The sequence below is a fragment of the Erythrolamprus reginae genome, chromosome 1 (assembly GCF_031021105.1).
Source record: "Erythrolamprus reginae isolate rEryReg1 chromosome 1, rEryReg1.hap1, whole genome shotgun sequence".
Lineage (NCBI taxonomy): Eukaryota > Metazoa > Chordata > Lepidosauria > Squamata > Dipsadidae > Erythrolamprus > Erythrolamprus reginae.
The window spans coordinates 38644364-38664827 of record NC_091950.1 but is presented as its reverse complement, the minus strand read 5'-3'; the positions used below and the strand labels follow the sequence as shown (position 1 = coordinate 38664827).

The following is a 20464-nucleotide window of genomic DNA, read 5'->3' as shown; positions in this document are numbered from 1 at the left end:
TTTTTTAATCTTATGATATATAAGTTCAGAATGGGGGAGGAGGTAAAGTAATCCCTGTGGATTTTACTCTGCCAGTCGTTGTGGCCTATAGGAGGCAATGCTCATCTCCATTTCAAAGCCACTTAGCCAGCACTATCCAAAGACATTTCCATGGTTATGTGGCCAGCATGATGTCACATAACATGCTGTTATGTTCCCACTAGAGTAGTTCCTATTTATCTACTTCTACTTGCATGCTTTCAAACTGCCTGATTGGCAGGAGCTGGGGTAAGGACCGGAGCTCACCCCATTGCATGATGCTCAAATCTCAAACCTGGGCTGTCGGCTTTTCAGCTGACAAGTCCAACGTCTTAATCATTGAGCCACCATGGTGCCCAGAATCAAAATATACTACTAAATATTCTTATTGCTCCTAATCCCACTTAGCCATAGTCACCGAGCTGTTACACAAGCACTTATAAGCACATGCAAAACAGGCTCAGTTTGCATAGCATAGAAGGAAAGTTCTACCTCTGTCTATAACAGTTATCAGTCTAAATTTGCACACCTATGTCTGTCTCAAACCAGTTTCTATCAACTGCATTGATCAAAATGAGACATAGAGATTGATAATTAGAGGAAGATTTTTTTTAGAAAAACAGTCCATGTGATTCATACCAATGTTGAAAGGAATTAATAGAAAATAATACAACAGTCATATTTGTGATAACAAAAGAAAGTACTATTCCTAGAATAAAAAGGTTCGCTAGAATACAAACGATCAATAGGGACTAAATATTTTGGTGCATTAATGGTTGCAGAGTTCTAACTGGGGAAAAAATAACATCAAGATATATTTATTCCGAATCCAAACTACTCACATGCTTCAATATAAACATAGTTTATCAGAAGGAAACAGTACAGAAGAGATTCTGTAAATGTGTACAACGCTACAGTCTTAGAGATAAGACTTCTTACCTTGAAATGTAGCAAAACTGCAGTTACTTCTCTCATCCTGTAGATTTGCCCCCTTCTTTGTGCATTGGTAAACTCTTGGATTAGTTGGCACTCTAAGTCATGGTACTTACCTGAGTTCAAGGAAATAAAATAACATGTCAGATCTGATTAAGTGGCAGCAAAAGTTATTTTTTTAAAAAATTAAAAGATGCAATCTTACTTGCTATTTTAGATTTTACGTCAGAAAACCTGTGAAAGAAACAAAAGGATGATTAAAACTCATGCCTTACTATTTTAATCTTCCAACCAGGAGACATTTATGCATTGTACATTTTAGACACAATGCTTCTATTTTAGCTATCTAACACCAAGAACAAAGCAAAATGCTTTTAAAAAAATTAGCATGACTGTCATGATCATTTACACCATATAATTACATAGTTATAGAAAATAAGATTAAGGGCCACTGCCTGCCTGACAAGTTGTACTTGATGGTAACCACTGTCAAAAAAACACCTTTCAATTATTAGCAATCCAGAGACTCACAAGAGAAGCCAAGTGTTATTCCATAATGCTAAGATTCAGGTCTCCAAGCATTCAAATCCTAAAAGCAGCAAAATCTGTCCTACTTTTGCAAATAAATGTGAAATATAGCAGTGTTGATACAAACAGCTAGTAGATGCATAAGAATTGTACATATTTTTAAAAGATCTCACTAAACTAAATTTAGCTATATTGCCTTTTCTTTTTCTATTATGGTAATATATACCGCTCAAAAAAAGGGGGAACACTCAAAAAACACACCCTAGATCTGAATGAATGAAATATTCTCATTGAATACTTTGTTCTGTACAAAGTTGAATGTGCACAACAGCATATGAAATTGATTGTCAATCAGTGTTGCTTCCTAAGTGGACAATTTGATTTAACAAAAGTCTGATTTACTTGGAGTTATATTGTGTATTTCCCTTATTATTACTTACTTCCTTTTTGAGGTTAACTATCCTATATTACCTATCCCAAAAGAATATAGTATGATGGTTATATATTTAAATGCAATTCCTAGCAGTGTCACCGATATTAACTTTCCTGTGTTCCTATCCAATGCAGCTCTTTTAAGTCTATATCCTTTAAAACATTCTGAGGTGTTTTTTCTACTGTTAGTCTCAGTTACACACTATGCTCTGAGGAGGACCATGATGGCACAGTGGTTAGAATGCGGTACTGCAGGGCTAACACACTACTCACTCCAGAAGTTCGATTCTGAGTGGCTCAAGGTTGACTCACCCTTCTATCCTTTCAAAGTTGTTATTAGGGGCAATATGCTGATGGTAAACCACTTAGAGAGGGCTATAAAGCAGTATGTAAATCTAAGTACTACTGCTATTTTAAGGCTAAGATCCAAACAGAATGATAGAATAGCTCCCTTAATAAACAGAAATAAAAGAAATTTCCAAGTAGGAAATAAAGGAATACACCCAAATATGTGGAAAACAAACACTAACTTCAGGAAGAATGCTTTTTATCAGATGTTCTAACATAATGAAGGACATGTGATAGTTTTGCTTCAGTTATTCTCTGACAATTTATGTATGAAATTTATATGCAACCTATCTCACTATCCAAAGAGATTCTGGATGGCTTACAGTACAGTTTGATAATCTGCAAAATGCATTACTATAAAGCACTATACATTAAGCTATCTTCGAAAAAAGATAACATAGCTATAGATATTTTAAAATAGATGAGAATACTGTATTTTTTAGAGTATAAGATGCACCTCCCCCCACCCCCCAAAAAAGAGGATGGAAATGTTGGTGCATCTTATCCAGCAAATACTGTACAGCTATTTTTGGCCTCCGGAAGCCCCGCCCATTTTCATTTTTGTGAAAAATGGGCCTGTTTTTTGTACAAATGGGGTGCACAGAGGGTTTGGGACGCCTGCAAAGTGTTCCTAGGGGTGGGGGAGGAGGCAAAAACACAATATTTGTCAAAAATAGAGCTTTTTTTTTTTTTGCAACAATGGAGGCGTTTTGGCCTCCCCCCCAGCCCCTAGGAACACTCTGCAGGCCTCCCAAACCCTCTGTGCACCTCATTTTTGCAAAGTGCTGGCACTAAAACTTTAAGTGGCTTGGCCATAGATCACCTGAAGCAATAGCCAAACAAATCTAACAGTTACTAACACCAGCTTCTGAAGCCTTATGAATAAAATGAAGAGGGTGGCTATTAGACAGAAGATTTTGCAGTGGTGATATGGAAGCCGTAGCCAAATATATATATTTTTTACAAAGACCAGATTATGGCACTTTCAAGTGAAATCCCCCCCCCCTTCCTTAATCTACCAGTTCTCAACGTAAAGTCTGGAGATCCCTGGATATTCCAAGGCCCCTTCAGAGGGTCCACTGTCAAATCAATAAATATTTTTAAATGTCCTGGTTTTCATGTTTAATTGTTTTTAATTTTTAATAACCATGGATATAACCTTCACTAACCAAAGCTCTTTGGATTCCTCAGTCATTTGTAAGAACATAAAAGGGTTTTGAAACCAAAATATTTGAGAACTGCTCTCCTAAGCTTTTTATTCTAATGACATGCAGAATGTGTTTTTAGATTCTTACATGGCTATTGATTTACCCTCCTTTTACTTTTTAGTAATTTTACTTACTTTTTCTTTCCTTTTTTAAACTATTCAGAGAACTCAATTGTATAAAATACATTAAATAAATATATGAACATATCAATTTAAAAGATTTTTAAGATTTTTAAATAGTATGGGCCTTTGTAAAATGTGTTTCCCATGTTTTAAGTCAGGCTGCAGATCTAGGAATAAACCCTGGTGCATATTCTGGAGCTTACTTTTCAAGGAATGGGCAGAGAACTGCAATATAAACCACTTGATATGTTTTCACCTGTGACAGGGGTTATTACTGGGTTATCAATCTATTCTTTTAAAATTAAGTTTCTCATTTTGATTCATCACATGATTGAGTTTCAATTTGACTCATTTTCTCCAAAATGTTAGTAGAAAGAATCAATTAAAATCGAGCTTGGTACAAACACAAATCAAAGATAACTTATAGCCAGGGCCATCAGGAATTTTGGGGCCCCATACAGCCTAAGTGTCTGGGGGGCCCCTCCCTTCTTCCTTCCTTCCTTCCTTCCTTCCCTTTTTCTTTCTTTTTTCTCTTTTGGTTTTTTTTCCCTTCCTTCCTTCCTTCCTTCCTTCCTCTTTCTTTCTTTCTTCTTTTTATTTCTTTCCTTTTTTCTCTTCTTTTTCTTTTCCCTCCCTCCTCCCCTCCCTCCCTCCCTCCCTCCCTCCTTCCTTCCTTCCCTTTTAAATTTTCAAACTGTCTTCTTCATATTCCTGGCTGAGGAATTCTGAAAGCTGCAGTCAACTGTCTTCAGCCATTGTCCAGCCCTGTGCTATGGACCCCTCCCTCCACCCCCTGAAGAGGCCGGGGGCTTCTTTCCAAAGCCAGTGGCAGTGATGCCAGAACCCCCCTTCCCTGGGGATGGGAGCGGGGGGGGGGGGGGGCTCCACTGGTCTCCCTCGACAAGACCTTCCGCAACACATCAGCCCTGCTGGGCAGGCCTCTTAGCCCCACCAAAGAAATGGGGGTTAAGGAAGACCCCACACCCCACCTTGCCCCAAACACTGGCACTCTGCATAACCCATGCGGGGGCTTTGGCTTCCCCTCTGCAGGACAGAAGCTGGGGACCTCTCCCTCCACATACACTGGATCCCTATGGCCCATCCGAGGGCTGGCAAAATAGGTGTGCCCCCCCACCTGCTTTTCTATCTCTCTCTCTCTCTTTCTCTCTTTCTCTCCCTCTCTTTTTGTCTCTCTTTCTCTCTCTACTTTTCTTTCTTTTTCTCTTTTTCTCTCCCTTTCTCTCTCTTTTTCTCTTTTTATCTCCCTTTCTCTCTCTTTCTCTTTATATCTTTCTCTCTTTTTTCTCTCTCCCAACCTCTCTCTTTCTCTTTCTATCTCTTTCTCTCCCTCCCTCTCTCTTTCACTTTCTCTACCTCTTTCTCTCCCTCTCTCCCCTTCTCTCTTTCTTTCTCTTTCTCTTTCTCTCCCTCCCCCTCTCTCTTTCTCTTCCTCTTTTTATCTCTCTTTCTCTCTTTTTTCTCTTTTATCTCCCTTTCTCTCTTTCTTTCTCTCCCCCTCTCTTTGTCTCTTTCTATCTCTTTCTCTCCCTCCCTCTATCTTTCTCTTTTTATCTCTCTCTTTCTCTTTCTCTCTCTCTCTTTCTCCCCCTTCTCTCTGAAGTGGGGGAGGGCCGGGTTGGCACCAAGGGAGCTCGAGACGGGGTGCAAAAGCAAACTACTCTGCTGGCCCGGGCCCACATCGGAAGGAAGGAAGGAATGGTAAAAGGGGCGATCAAGAGAGGAATGGGTGAATGAATGGACGGAGGGTGGGAAGGAAGGAAGGAAAGAGGGAAGGGACAGGAACAGAGGAAGGGTGCAAAGAAAGCAAGGAAAGGTGTGAAAGGGGAGAGTAAGAGAAGAAGGAGTGAAAGAAGGGAATGAGGGAGGAAACAAGGGAGGAAGGAGAAGGAAAGCAAGAAATGGAGGGAGGGAAGGGAGGAAGGAAGGAAAGAAAGAAAGAAAGAAAGAAAGAAAGAAAGAAAGAAAGAAAGAAAGAAAGAAAGAAAGAAAGAAAGAAAGAAAGAAAGAAAGAAAGAAAGAAAGAAAGAAAGGGGGAAGGGACAGGAACAGAGGAAGGAAGCAAGGAAACTTATGAAAGGGGAGAGTAAGAGAGGAAGGACTGAAGGAAGGGAGGGAGGGAAGAAGGTAGGAAGGAGAAAGAAAAGAAGAAATAGAGGAAGGGAAGGTAAAAGAGAGAAAGAAAAAAAGCAAGAAAGAAAGCAAGAAAGAGAGAAAGAAAGAATGAAAGAGAAATAAAAATAGAGAGGGGGAATGAAAGAAATGGAAGGAGGGAAGGAAGGAGAGAAAGCAAGAGAAAGAAAGAAAGAAAGAGAAAGAAAAAAGAATGAAAGAGCAAGAGAGCAAGAGAAAGAGAGAAAGAAAGAAAGAAAGAAAGAAAGAAAGGCAACTTCAAAGAAAGGCTCACTGAGCATCTCTCACTCTCTCTCTCTTTCTATCCCTCTTTCTTTCTCTCTCTTCCTTTCTATCTCTCCTCTTCCTTTCTCTCTCCTCTCTCTCTCCCTCTCTTTCTACCCTCCTTTCTCTTCCTTCCTTCTCTCCCTCCCTCCCCTCCCTCCCTCCTTCCTTCCTCTCCATTTCTCTTTCCCTCCCTCTCTTTCTCTTTTCTTTTTTTTGGTCCACTTCTCTCTCTCTCCGCTTCTCCACTTGCCTCCCCCTCGCGCCTCGCCCTTCCCACCCGGCCACCCGCGCGCGCTTACCAGCAGCAGGAATTCAAGTAAGCCCAAAAGAAGCCATTGGCTCCGGGCGGCGTTCATGGCCCCCCGAACCCCCAGCCCAGCTGGAGCTCCCTCTCGCCGCCGCCATCTCCCTGCGACTGCCTGCGGCCGCTGCAGCCCCCCCCCTCCCACCAGGCCACAAAGGACATTTGCCGCCGACGCCAGTGAAGCTTCAGCTGGGCGGGACGCTGCCGGTACTTCCCTCCTGGGGCTCCCGCTCACAGCTGTCCCCCGGCTTCTGCTCGATGCCGCGGTTTTCGGCGCTGTCCTGCTGTGCCCCAAAGACGGAAGGCGGGAAAAAGGCGAGAAGAATGGAGCTCTCCTTCTTCCTGCCTTCCGTCTTTGGGGCCCAGCAGGACAGCGCCGAAAACCGTGGCATCGAGCAGGAGCCAGGGGACAGCTGCGAGCGGGAGCTCAGTGCAAGGAGCCGCTGACTGCGGGCCCCAATTTGCCCGGGGCCCGGTAGCGCGCTCCCTGTAGTACCCGTCTATCGGCGGCCCTGCTTATAGCTATCAGTCACACTTCACCTTTCAAAAGGTAATTCCTGTGCTATCAGATGGAGCTTCTGGATAATATCAGCTGCCTCTTCAATCTATAAGGAAAAGATATAAAGTTTATTCAATGTCTTGTTTAATTTGACTTCAATTACTTACTTGTAAAAATCAAAAAATATTTAGAGAAGTATCCCACAATGCATTTCTTTACTGAGTGATTAGTACATAGTTCCTCAAAATCAGCCTCGTAAGAAATTTATTTTGTAAAAATTGTCTTCCTTATTTATTTACCTATAAATATAATCATCTCTTTTTTTCTTGTACATACAAGAATTAAAATCTTTGTGGGACATTTCCACCAGCTTCAGTTCCTGCATAGCCTATTATTTTGTCATAGCTGTTTGTATCATTTATTTCACTAGAAAAGGTAGTTGAGCAAAATATATTTCTTTGATTCCACACAGTTCAGGATCTTTTTTCAAGATGGTCTTTCTAGATCTAATACCAGAGCCAACACTATTATAAGACTCTATTCCAACAAGCTTAATTCATTCACCGATTCAGTCAAATTTCCTTACCCAATGATTTTGGCAGCATAATTGCAGTAAAAGGGCTAAAGTTACCTGGAAGTTAATGAATAAAGTCACTCAAATCTAATAAACCTGATACTGATGTAGATTTAAGAAATATACCACAGACTAGCCCTTGATAGAAAGCAACTGGGGCCCTGGAAAAGACATTAAAATGCTGTATGTAAACCTACAAATATCACAATTATAAAAGCAACAGTATTCCTGCAACACTCAATGGAAAAATGGAAGCTGGATTTTGAAGGAGCCAAGATAGGGACAGTTTTGAGATAATATTATTGGAGAAGACTCCTGAAAATACCATGAAATGCCAAGAAAACAAATGTATGATTGAACAAATCAACTCAAAATTTTCAACTGAGGGGAGGGGGGGAAGTAATGCTAGAAAAAGTGAAAGAGTGTAACCAGAAGCAAGGATGCATTCAGTCATTGTGGCGATGAATATGCCACTGGAAGATCCAACAAACCAGGTTAGGGATAAATCTCTCTATGTGGTCCCTAGGAATGAAAAAAATGACTTGATTGTACAGAATGAATTAACTGATTAAGAGAAGGTGCTGGAGAGGTAAAGACCACTCGGTGTATCTTCAACCCTTTGTCTTTCTGGCTGATTTAATTAAGCAGGGAGGATCAGACCCATGATTAAGGCAAATTGCTTCCTTGTAGGAGAAGAAGTGTGTTCCTCCCAGCCTAATCTTAAAGAAACCCTCTCTTGTCTTGTAACAGCTGGAAACTATCTGCCAGCCTCTCAAATACTACTGACGGCTAAGCTGACTGAGAAAGTGGTGTCTTCATAACTCCAAGACATCTGTAGAATGCTGATTATTTGGAGTTATTTCAGTCAGGCTTTCATTTGGAATGAAGAACTAAGACTATTTGGATTACTGTGATAATAATATACACTAGGAACTTGATTTGGGAGTGTGACTCTACTAGTTCAGCAGCTTTCAGTGTGAAGGATAAAAAGCCCTGTAAGATCTGGCAAGGAAAGCAAGACTGGCAAAATAACTGGTGCAGAGAGATCATTAGGAGATATTGTCCCAGCTCAGCTGCATTTGGTAGGTCCAAGAAACGTCTCCTGAGCATAAGTGTCCTGAGTCAGAAAAACAGGGATAAGGTATAAGCAACTCCCGTAGAAAACACATTCTCCTTAAATTCAGTTTGTGCTGCCTGTTCCTGTGCTATTATTTAAAAGACTGGGAATAATGGCTTGTTATAAAACCACAGTATCTGAAATAATGCCTCCTCACATAGCCTAGAATCATCTTCAAGGGCCCTGCTCCAAATGCGGTTCCAGGTTGAGATGCAGCAGATGGCTAATAGTTGTACCCATATTTAAAATGGCCCCATATTAAAATTGCGCAGTTAAGATTCACAAGAAAAAAATTCTGACATCTGCTAGGTTTTATCAATGCACCTCAGTATTCATTGTATGCCTTAAGAAGAAATCTAAATGCATACCCTGAAAATACTTATCTATACAAAGAGATTTTGTTTAAGAGAGTTCTCAAGGATCATGTGTGGAAAAAATGTTCATTCACAAGTACGAAGAATTGGGGCATGATGTTCGGAAGAAGAATATGAGGGATTTCTAAGGCATTCTAAAGGATTACTCTCTTAGCATTCTTTCAAGTTGCTTATGATTTTGTAAAATGAAAAAGTGACAGCACTACCACATTGAGAATAGCTGAATCAGCAGACAAATGAAGTTAATCTGCACTCAAGAACAATGGAGCCTGGACAAGTTGCTCACCGGGGAGCTAAACTGTGGAAAAGTTGTAGCAAGAATTATAATTAGGGCAACTCAGTTTATCATGAGTAACCTCATTCAATCTGGCTAATGGGTCTTACCTTTTCAGGGTTGGTGAAAACGTCAGACTTCAGCTCTCCATCTAGAAACTCATTAAAGTATTTCATCAGTTTGTGAGCCTCTACTAGCCGTTGCCTTGGTGTATTTACCCCCTCTAGCAGGTCACCTAGGTGACAGACTTTAGTTGCCACATAGCTGACATGCTCATCTAGTTCTTGGAAATGTTGGAAGGCAACCTGGGAGAAATAGACAAAAAATGTTTGTATTTTCTATAATGAATGGAAATCAAGTTCTTTAATAACATTCAGTTCAAGTAAAGCTCAGAAAGAATCCAGTATAAGGGATGATTCAGGACCCAGCCGAGCCTTTCTAAAATGTGCAAACACCTACCAAAATTAAAAATCAATTGATGAAGAATATCATTTTAACTAATTTGAAATAAATTAATTCCATTGAAATAAAATACTTGGAATGGGCCATCACAAAGATCAGTATGTAGTTTAGTCCTATAATTCAGAATTATATCAAGGTTTTCCCCAAAACAAGTTTGAATTTGAATTGTCTACATTTGACCCTATTCCAGCAGGGCTAGTTAATAGTTGCAGATATTTCATATGATGTAATTAAAGCAATTGAAAACAAATCTCTCCCTATAAGGAAAAGTATAGAGATATCAAGGTAAGTTGAGTTGTCATGATCAATAAAGGACAAATATTTATCAAATTTTGTTTAGGTAAGTATGCTAGAATTAGGAATTACTGATTACTATAGTGTGCCTAAACTGTTACTGTATTAAATGTTATTGGAATAAAAATGAAATCTTTTCATGCAACATTTAGAACAGAATCCAGCAGAAAGTTACCTAGGTCTAAACCATGATTTTACAAGTAGCTGGGTTCAAAACACACTTAAACCAAAACCAAATCAATCACATTATGGAGAAGCACAATGTGCAACCTCAGCCATTCTAGGTATAATTTACTGAAGTGAGTCAGAATAATGGAAGAGTCTGTGGTCTTCATGTTTACTTGATTGCTTTTCTGCAGTTCTTGAACTTTCTTGGCAAACTCCTTAGCTTCCCTTTGGACTTGTTGCTCCAATTTTTCCACCCTCCTTTGGATTCGTTCATCCAACAACTTCAGTTCATTGATATGATTCACAAATTCTTCTTGCAATCTGATGAGAATAAACAGTTTAAATAAGACAGCTTTTAATATGCAAATGTTTATCCTTTGGTACTAAAATGAGACAATACAGAACAGAAGGCAACGTAAATATCACAAGGAGTTTACAAAATAGTACTGACAAATAAAGCCTTAGTTAAAACCGCAACTGAAATACTGCATCCAGTTTTGGTCACAATGATGTACTGTGTTTCCCTGAAAATAAGACTGTGTCTTATATTTTTTTTGAACCCTGAAACAAGTGTTTAGCCTTATTGTCATAGACTCAAAAGCCCAATTGAGCTTATTATCAGGGGATGTCTTATTTTGGGGGAAATTGGGTAAAAAAGATGTAGAGGACTCTGGAAAAGAGTTACAAAGAAGAGCAACAGAGAGGATTAAGGGACTGGAGGCTTATACGTATAAAGAAAGGTTGCTGGAATTAGGTATGTCTAGATCAGGGGAAGGCAAAGTTGGCTCTTCTATGACATGTGGACTTCAACTCCCAGGATTTCTGAGCTAGCATGATTGGATCAGGAATACTGGGAGATCAAGTCCACAAGCCATAGAAAAGCCAACTTTGCCTACCCCTGGTCTAGTCTAATGAAAAAAAGAACTAGGGGTGGCATGATAGCAGTTTTCCAAAATCTAAGGGATTGCCATCAAGAAGAGGGAATCAACCTATTCTCCAAAGCACCTGAAGGCAGGACAAGAAGCAATGGATGGAAAATAATCAAGGAGAGAAGCAACCTAAACTACATTTCTGACAATTAAAACAATTAATCAGTGGAAACTTTTCTCCAGACGTTGTGGGTGATCCAACTAAAAGTGTTTAAGATTGGACAACCATTTCTCTGATATGGTATAAAGTTTCCTGCCTAAGCAGTAAGTTGGGCTAGAAGACCTCCACAGTCCCTTCCAACTCTGTGATTCTGTTACATTTTCTTCTCCAGGGGTGGGTTCTATTTTTTTACTACCGGTTCTGTGGGCATGGCTTTTGTGGATGTGGCTTGATGGTCATGTGATAGTGGGAGGGGCTTCATGGCCATATGACTGGATGGGTGTGGATAGGTGGTCACAATCCAAGTTCCCCCTATGAGGATTCCTGCATCTGGACCTTTTACAATCCCCCCCAAAATTAAAGGAAACCAGATTCCATATAGATCTGAACTCTTAAGGCAAGCCAAACACAAGTGGTCCTTGCTTAATGGCCGGTTGCTTAGCAAGTGATCAAAATTATGACTGATTTCCTCAGAGCTACATGACCTGTTTTTGGAGTTTTGACAGCCATATGCATGCTTTCTTTCCTGCAGGCAGAGTGGCCTGGAATGGAATCATGCTGGGCCTTGGAGGCTTAGCCAGCCACACGAGGGTCGGGATGGTGTAGGGGCCGCAGCAAGCTCCAGGGATGGGGTGGGTGGGGCTAGCATGACCACAAACTACCCGTAGGCAGGAGGAGGCAGCTCAGTTGGGGCGCAGAGCAGGCATCATGTGGGAACTGAGAAGGGAACTTAGGCGGTCAGGAGTGGGAGGGGCAATGCCAAAAAATCAAAATTTTTTTTTTAAAAAGTACAAGATGTCAACATATGCGCAGTACCGGGAGCTCGGCTTCTGCACATGCACAGAAGCAAAACCCCAGAAAAAAATTAATTCAGTACATTTTTGCTTTCATTTACAAAAATTAAAATCATCTGTTGATTCGGCTGCATAACATGCATTTGGTCTCCAATTTATGCTTTGAAAAGAAAAACTGTTCCCTTCTAACCACAGTCTTGATACTTTCTAAGTTATACTGAAAATGTCTTAAGAAGATTTATTTGTTTGTTTGATTAATTGATATACCACCCTTCTCCAAGGACTCGGGGTGGCTTACAACATAGATTAAAAAAAAAACCAATGTGAACATCCTAATTCAATTAATCTAAAAACCCCAGTAGCATTAAAATTCAATCATTGCCCTTCACACAACAAACATACATTACATTCTTTGCCCAGGGGGCAGGAGTCTAATGGCCCCAAGCCTTGTAGAAGGCGAGGAGGATGGGGGCAGTGTGAATTTCTGGAGGGAGCTCTTTCCAGAGGGCTGGAAGGCTCTTCACCTAGGCCCCGCCAAGAGACATTGTCTAGTTGACAGGACCTGGAGAAGGCCAACTCTGTGGGACCTAACCGGTCGCTGGGACTCATGCGGTAAGAGGTGCTCCTGCAAGTAATCAGGTCTGATGTCATGCAGGGATTTATAGGTCATAATCAACACTTTGAATTGCATCCAGAAACCAGTCGGCAGTCAATGCAGTCCAACATGGGCATACCTGGGAAGGCCCATAACCACTTGCGTGGCTGCGTTTTGCACGGTTTGCAGTTTCCAAATGCTAGGGTGGAGGGGAGTGGGTTCACAGTTACAGCTGGTGTGATACTGGATACTTCTTTTGAGTCACGGAAAACAGCCCTGTGCTGAAGACGGTTAAAGCACAAACCATATGGCTGGATTACGCATTTAAGTGTTACCTTACCTTTTGGGATCAAAAGCTTCCATGCTTCCTCGAGAACCTCCGCCAGGAGTCCTCCATGCCAAGCGTTCAATGTATTCATCTGCTACAAAGGGCTCCTAGCCATAACAAGAAAAAAAGGGTCTTATAAAAGCCACCATTGGAAATACAGCCTATATTTCTGGTTCCCAAGGTGGGGTCCATGCCCCATGGGGAGCAATTTGATTTTTAATGGGGGTAATTGGAGCCTTAATGGCCTTTTAGGCTTCCTCTCCATGGGTAGAGCAAGAATTATATGTCAGGGGGGAGAGCATCAGGATTTTAAAAATGCTTGGGTGGGGCATGGCCAAAAAAGGTTGGGAACCACTGGTCTATATCTTGTTCACATCTCACTGGGAAAAAAACCGATTCAAAACATTTTTTTTCTGCAATTATATAAGACTACAGTGATCCCCCGCTCGTTGCGAGGGTTCCGTTCCAGGACCCCCCGCAACGAGCGGGTTTTCGCGAAGTAGCGCTGCGGAAGTAAAAACACCATCTGCGCATGTGCAGATGGTGTTTTTACTCCCGCAGCGCTAACGAGGAGCCGAAGATTGGGGGCGGCGGGGCTGTTTTGAAATGTCGCCGCCGGCATGGGGGGCTTCCTAGCAGCCCCCCAAACCCGGGTTGGGGGTCCGGGGGGTGCTGGCAAGCCCCCCATGCCGGCGGCGACATTTTAAAACAGCCGCGCCGCGCTGGCTGTCGGCGCTTTCGAGCTGAGTCCCGGAGCGAATTCGCTCCGGGACTCAGCTCAAAAGCGCCGACAGCCAGCGCCGGCGAACGGCTTCTCCGCGCTGGCTGTCGGCGCTTTCGAGCTGAGTCCCGGAGCGAATTCGCTCCGGGACTCAGCCCCAAAGCGCCGACAGCCAGCGCCGGCGAACGGCTTCTCCGCCCTGGCTGTCGCCGCTTTCGAGCTGAGTCCCGGAGCGAATTCGCTCCGGGACTCAGCCCCAAAGCGCCGACAGCCAGCGCCGGCGAACGGCTTCTCCGCGCTGGCTGTCGCCGCTTTCGAGCTGAGTCCCGGAGCGAATTCGCTCCGGGACTCAGCCCCAAAGCGCCGACAGCCAGCGCTGGCGAACGGCTTCTCCGCGCTGGCTGTCGCCGCTTTCGAGCTGAGTCCCAGCGAGGCGGTGGGCTGGGAGCCGCAGGTGAAAGGAGCTCGGGCATCGGAGCGCGGCGCCAGGCATTGTTCTCCGGACCCCGCCCGCAGCCTGGAGAGGGAAAGGGCCGCCGCGGGGCTGAGCGGGTGGGGTCCGGAGAACAATGTCCGAGCTCCTTTCGCCTGCGGCTCCCAGCCCACCGCCTGTCTCCTGCTGCCCGGTTTAGCCAGGACACGAGCGGCGAAATGACTTGGAGGAATGTGAAGCTGAAACCGGCTTCACATTCCTCCAAGTCATTTCGCCGCTCGTGTCCTGGCTAAACCGGGCAGCAGGCGAAATGACTTGGAGGAATGTGGGGGGTGGGGGGTGTCCCGGCCGGTTTCAGCTTCACATTCCTCCAAGTCATTTCGCCGCTCGTGTCTTGGCTAAACCGGGCAGCAGGCGAAATGACTTGGAGGAATGTGGGGGGTGGGGGGTGTCCCGGCCGGTTTCAGCTTCACATTCCTCCAAGTCATTTCGCCGCTCGTGTCCTGGCTAAACCGGGCAGCAGGCGAAATGACTTGGAGGAATGTGGGGGGTGGGGGGTGTCCCGGCCGGTTTCAGCTTCACATTCCTCCAAGTCATTTCGCCGCTCGTGTCCTGGCTAAACCGGGCAGCAGGAGACAGGCGGTGGGCTGGGAGCCGCAGGCGAAAGGAGCTCGGACATTGTTCTCCGGACCCCGCCCGCTCAGCCCCGCGGCGGCCCTTTCCCTCTCCAGGCTGCGGGCGGGGTCCGGAGAACAATGCCTGGTGCCGCGCTCCGATGCCCGAGCTCCTTTCACCTGCGGCTCCCAGGCCACCGCCTCGCTGGTTGGCTTCTCCTCCTGCTCAGCCTCGCCTCGGCCTTTGTGCGCGGCTTGTCCCGACAGCCCCCCACCCCAGCACTTTGAATCCAGCAGCTTCTGCTGGATACGGGCGGTGGGTGGGACGAGCGGCGCGGAAGCCAGGGGCTGTGGCAGCTCGCCCCGCCCATCGCCCGTATCCAGCAGAAGCGGCGGGATTCAAAGGGATTCAAGGCTAACTTCTGCGCTTGGCTTGAGGACTCAGCTGGGAAGCGGCACGGGTGTTTTAAAAGGTCTCCGCCGGCATGGGGGGCTTCCTACCCCCCCCCGAACCCCCAACCCGGGTTTGGGGGGGTGCTAAGAAGCCCCCCATGCCGGCGGAGACCTTTTAAAACACCCGTGCCGCTTCCCAACTGAGTCCCGAAGCCAAACGAACCCGGGTGGCCGGGCCAGCAGCGAGCAAATGGCGGGTGGCCGGGCGAAGGGCGGGCAAACGGAGGGCGAGCGGGTGCTGGGGGGGGCTTCTCGCCCTCCCGCCAGCAAGAGGGGAAAGACCCAGGGAAGCCGCCCAGCAGCTGATCTGCCCGGCGGGGAACACCATCTACGCATGTGTGGCCATAGGAAAAAAGGGCGCACATGCGCAGATGGTGTTTTTACTTCCGGGTTGAAAAATCGCGATGTAGCCCATTCGCAATGGTCGGGGATGCAATAACCGGGGGATCACTGTAATGGCACTTCTGATATTTGTGTATTTAATCTAAAAGCTAAACATTTTGAAAATGATAAAATATTTCATTTAAAGTTTGCATAATTAGCAAGCGTAGCAAGTTATTTATTTATTCATTCATTCATTCATTCATTCATTCATTCATTCATTCATTCATTCATTGAGTTTATATGCCACCCCTCTCTGTACAGCCTTCTTTACTTCAAGAACTGTTAATAACAAAGTTCAGTCTATTCTACCACTAATTCATTCTGCAGTGTCATTTCCTAAGGCTAACATGTCATATGGAGGGCTTTTCCCACAGAATAGCTCAAAAGGATTTTGGATTGGGCAATGGAAGGTGTCTTTTCTAAAATCCTGAATTTATCCTATTACAAGGATCTCAGCAGCCGTGAGAAAAACACTCTAACTCATATTTCAGGGAACTGCTCATAGAAGGATGGTCTGCCTTAATATAGGGCAATTTCACAAGAATACATTGGATAAGAATATAATATAACACATGTTCCAGCACCCACATTTTCCAAACATTACCAAAGGTAAGCTTTCAAGAAGCCAATTCATCAATCATGACTCATTTTTTACCACATTTTTCTAAAATACACTATACCAGTTCTTCCACCATTGTGGTTTTCATTTCACCACTACCATTTTGCACATTTATGAATCCCAAACCCTGGTGACTCTATACTCAACATGACATTTCCAAACTGTATATCTTTGGGGAAAGCTAGCTGCACTTTTTAAATTTAATTCAGATTTTAAGTATACAGAATGCAATAGTTATATAGACCTACTGATAGAACACATTAATGATAAATATTAACATGAGCCGCCCCGAGTCTTCGGAGAGGGGCAGCATACAAAGCTAATAAATTATTATTATTATTATTATTATTATTATTATTATTATTATTATTATTAATTATTATTATATTTAAATATAAAATTATTACAACTCTGGTACTAATTTCATTGAAGAGAGAAGACATGATTTTTGTTTTTTAAATCTTAACATTAAACTCTTAATTTACTGGGTGGTACAGGGCTTTTTAAAAAAACACTAAGAAAAACAAGGTTTTCCGAATCAAAAGTATTTTGAGATCACATTTAGGTATTCTAAACACCTCCAGATCTCTTGTTCAGAGAGCAAAGGCTGTCTTTGACTTAACTCATGTAAATTAACTTGTATGGTGAAAACCAGTAAGTTTACATTCTTTTCCCCTAATCTGGGAAGTTGTTGAACTTGAACTTCCAAAGTATTCTACCAGAAGTGATATGGATCTATTACATTGAAATGTTTGAAGCTAGACAACAAAGTAATTAACTCCACACTAGACACTATAGATTACCTTTCTCCAAGTGCCTCATTTCTGGACAAAGCTAGTATGGCAGGTGTTATTGGTTTTGGTGGCCTCTTAGTTGGAATTTTGTAATATGTAAACCTTTTTTTGCAGATTTACTTACACAAAATGAAATAATACTATAGTAACTGGTATCTCTGGATTTCCACAAAGATCGCTCACCAGTATAAATAGATATGACAAATCAAAATCATTCTGAATTTACAAATAAATATTGGAAATCTTCATGAGGCAGAAGACTAGGAAAAGAACTTTCCCACTTGCAATCTTCAAAAAATAGAACAAGTGCTCCATAAAACAATATTATGGTGACCAATCACTTTTAATGCAATGTGGTGGGGGTGGGAGTGTCCCCCCCCCCCAAAAAAAAAGGCTGGCCATTTCAACAGGTTTTAAAACACAGCTTTATAACTTGCTAGATTTTCTGAATTCACTGTTATCAATTCTTGGCAGCTACTTCTGGAATATTGATTCTTTTGATTTTACTGTGTCATCCTGAAATACTTCCAACAGTCCTGTAATAGTTAGGTTCTGTTATTAGTAAGGGTTATTTTAACTATGCCTTTTTGAATAATGTGAATGATTCACACATAATACTAAGTGAAAACAAAGAAGCCCTGTAACCCTGTGTCATGCTAAAAAAAAATCAGGTATTGCATGAATTCAGCCAATGAATTCAATGCAATTTACTTTCCAGCAAATTAGATGCAGGAGGGTGGATTGTGATTTTCAATGAAGGAATAATTATATTTTATTAAAATATATTCTGGAGCCGGATTTTGACTGGTCCATGTTTTGGCATGAGCAAAGATTGTGGATCCATTTTCAACTGAGGCTTCATTTTCCAGGGCATGCCTTCTCCCAAATATATTATATATATTCTGATCCTAATTTTATACACATGCTCATCACTCCATTTGTTTTATAGGAGCCTATAAGTCCTTTAATTTAAATAGTGATCTGTTACTCCCTTAGTAGCTAGGACTTTAATGAACAATTCTGAGTTTAAAATGCCACAGCTGTAGATTGTTAGATTGCTGTCACAGAATCAGAATAGCTGATGGAGGTGGAATATTTAATTATCAATATTACTGTGCAAGTTTTTACTCTCTTAGGAACACCAATTGTAACCAATTGCAGGGAGAAACATTGTAAGTTTATTAAAAACAAGATTACTGTTAAACTAACTTTTCAAATACAGTAGTATGACAGTAATGAATACAATGGGAAACCTATATTCCATCCATCTTCCATTCTACTGTATATCTTTAAAATATTTTTCCAAACTCATTCCCATTCTGAATGTTATTGCAAATCATTGTTTACAAAATAATCTTGCCTTGAACAACTGCATGACAAGTTGAGATACAATTTATTTATTCCAAATGTTTTTTATCCTACAATCATCATACTAAGTGATTTACAATCAACATATAATTCAGTGAACAAAAATACACAAAACTATCAAAATACAGTATCTAAAATAATTTAGGGGAGGAGAGCTCCTGCATAGAATGTTTACATCTCCAGGTCTCTTTTGTTACACCTCTAAAGTAGTGAGGACTGTACTGAAACCCAAGAAGTCTCAGGCAAGGACACTTCATCCTTACTCATCCTTTTATTCTCAATCACAATTGTCTTATTAAAGGCACACCTAGCATTTAAGAGCATCAACCTGGGACTAGGACCCCAGCAATCTAGTATGATCGGGAGGCTGGAAAAGGGGACTGGTCTCAAATTTCCCAATCCCTCACCCTTGGAACAGTTTGCCCCATCTCCTGAATTACCTCTCTCCGATTTTCACTATCCTGTTGATCTTCTTCAGACATCTCTTCACTCCAATCACACTGGGGAACTTTTAAGCATTCCAAAACTCCAGTAGCTCCTATTACCTCCCACTCTTCCACAATTCCACCCTTCTCATTTCTTTCCTATCCGCCCATTTGCTCCTTTTCTGGGCAGTTGTTTAAGTGACAGCCCACATTTTTTCTCATTTGTTTCACTCTCACCTGGGAAATAGTTAGTGACTGCCTATTGTCCTGTCCTCTCTCTCTCCCCCTGAGGTCTTCTACCTTCTCCTTCTACTTCCAAAGCACCTGAAGGCCAGACAAAGGAATAATGGATGGAAACTGATCAAGGAGAGATTCAACCTGGAAATAAGGAGGAACTTTCTGACAGTGAGAAAGGATCAACCAGTGGAAAAGCTTTGCATTTGGAAGTTGTGGGAGCTCCAACTCTTTAAAGTAGAAGACACTGAACTGCCATTTGTTAGAAACTGTGTTAGGGTCTCCTGCTTGGGGGGGAGGGGTTGAACTAGATGTCCTACAAGGGTCTCTTCCAACTCTGTTCATCTGTAAACCTCCACCTGCTTCAAATCTGTATTCTCTCCAACTTTCTTTCAATTCCTCCCATCCCTTTCCTTTCTGCAGGTGACTTCTCGCCTCCACCTCTCAATCTGTAGGAAGGGGGTCTACCATCACCCCTTCCTACTCAATACACTCGTTTTGCCTCCCCTCCCCTCCTCTCCCCAATCTCCTCTTTACTTTCCTTTCCCCCCCCCCAATTGTTTTCTAGGGGTTGTTTTTTTTATCCTCTTTCCCCCACCATCTCAAGGTTGATCCAGCCTTTCATCCTTCCAAGGTTGGCAAAATGAGGACCCAGATTGTTGGGGGTAATATGCTCTCTGTAAACTGCTTAGAGGGCTGTAAAGCATTGTGAAGCGTGTATAAGTCTAAATGCTATTAATGCTATTTTGCACAGCCAACACTCCCTAAACATCAGGCTCTCATCTCCCAACGACCCTCGACCGCTGGCTCGGTCTCAGTTCAATGCACCCGCGCGGATCCCCCTTTTTTTCGAGGGAATTAAGCTCTGCTTCTCCCAAACACTCCTCCGGTCCCAACTCCCATTCTTCATCTCCCATCTTCTCCCTCCGTCACTGTTTCTTCCTCCGGGCCCTCTTCGGCTCCGAGCGTGCTCCCATCGATGTCGGTCTCTCTCTTTTCTGCCCATTGTGCGGGTCACCTCAGCTCTGCCTCATCCTGAGGAGTTTTGATGGCGGCCCTTGTGGGCTTCCGCCTTCTCTTCCGGTCTCCAGTCAAGCATCCATTGATCTCCGGTGGCTGCTTGGAACGGGCTGTGCTGCGGCCTTCGCCGGTTCAGCTTCCGGGGGGAATTGTGGTTCGGTGGAAAGTGACCGCCTGCCTGCCTCCGTGCCTGTCTTCCCCACCGCCGCAGCCGCTTCGGGGTTTTCCGGCCTGACTCGGCGACCTCCGTTGCTCCGTCCCTCCAGCCTGGATCGGGTGGTTCTCTTAGGTCTTGCCCTGCCTGCTTCTCTTTCATCCCCTTCAATTCACACAACCTCGTTTCTCGCCCCTCCAGGCTTCCAACCCCTGAGAGAGTTCATTCTTAACACTTGCGAGAAGGACTTTCCCTCCCTCTCGAACCCCTTGACAGACGCTCGGACCCCTTGACAGACGCTCGGCCCACCCTTCACTCCCACCCGAGGCTTCCCTGGCCGGGCAGCGCCAACACAGCCCACAGAAA

The 20464-nt window shown here is 43.3% G+C and overlaps 1 protein-coding gene across 2 annotated transcripts in view; it reads right to left on the bottom strand.

Moving 5' to 3' along the window:
- Positions 1-20464, bottom strand: part of EXOC5 (exocyst complex component 5) — a 36649-nt gene that overhangs the window by 15455 nt on the left and 730 nt on the right. The window contains exons 2-8 of one of the 2 annotated variants that reach the window (XM_070749813.1): positions 18928-19014; positions 12892-12986; positions 10247-10394; positions 9260-9454; positions 6852-6916; positions 1157-1185; positions 958-1067 (exon numbers count right to left, since the gene is read on the bottom strand). In XM_070749813.1, the coding sequence (XP_070605914.1) occupies positions 958-1067; positions 1157-1185; positions 6852-6916; positions 9260-9454; positions 10247-10394; positions 12892-12914 (570 nt within the window). In that variant the 5' untranslated portion in view covers positions 12915-12986; positions 18928-19014. The remainder of the gene's footprint in view (positions 1-957; positions 1068-1156; positions 1186-6851; positions 6917-9259; positions 9455-10246; positions 10395-12891; positions 12987-18927; positions 19015-20464) is intronic. The other variant, XM_070749803.1, reaches the window with a different exon arrangement.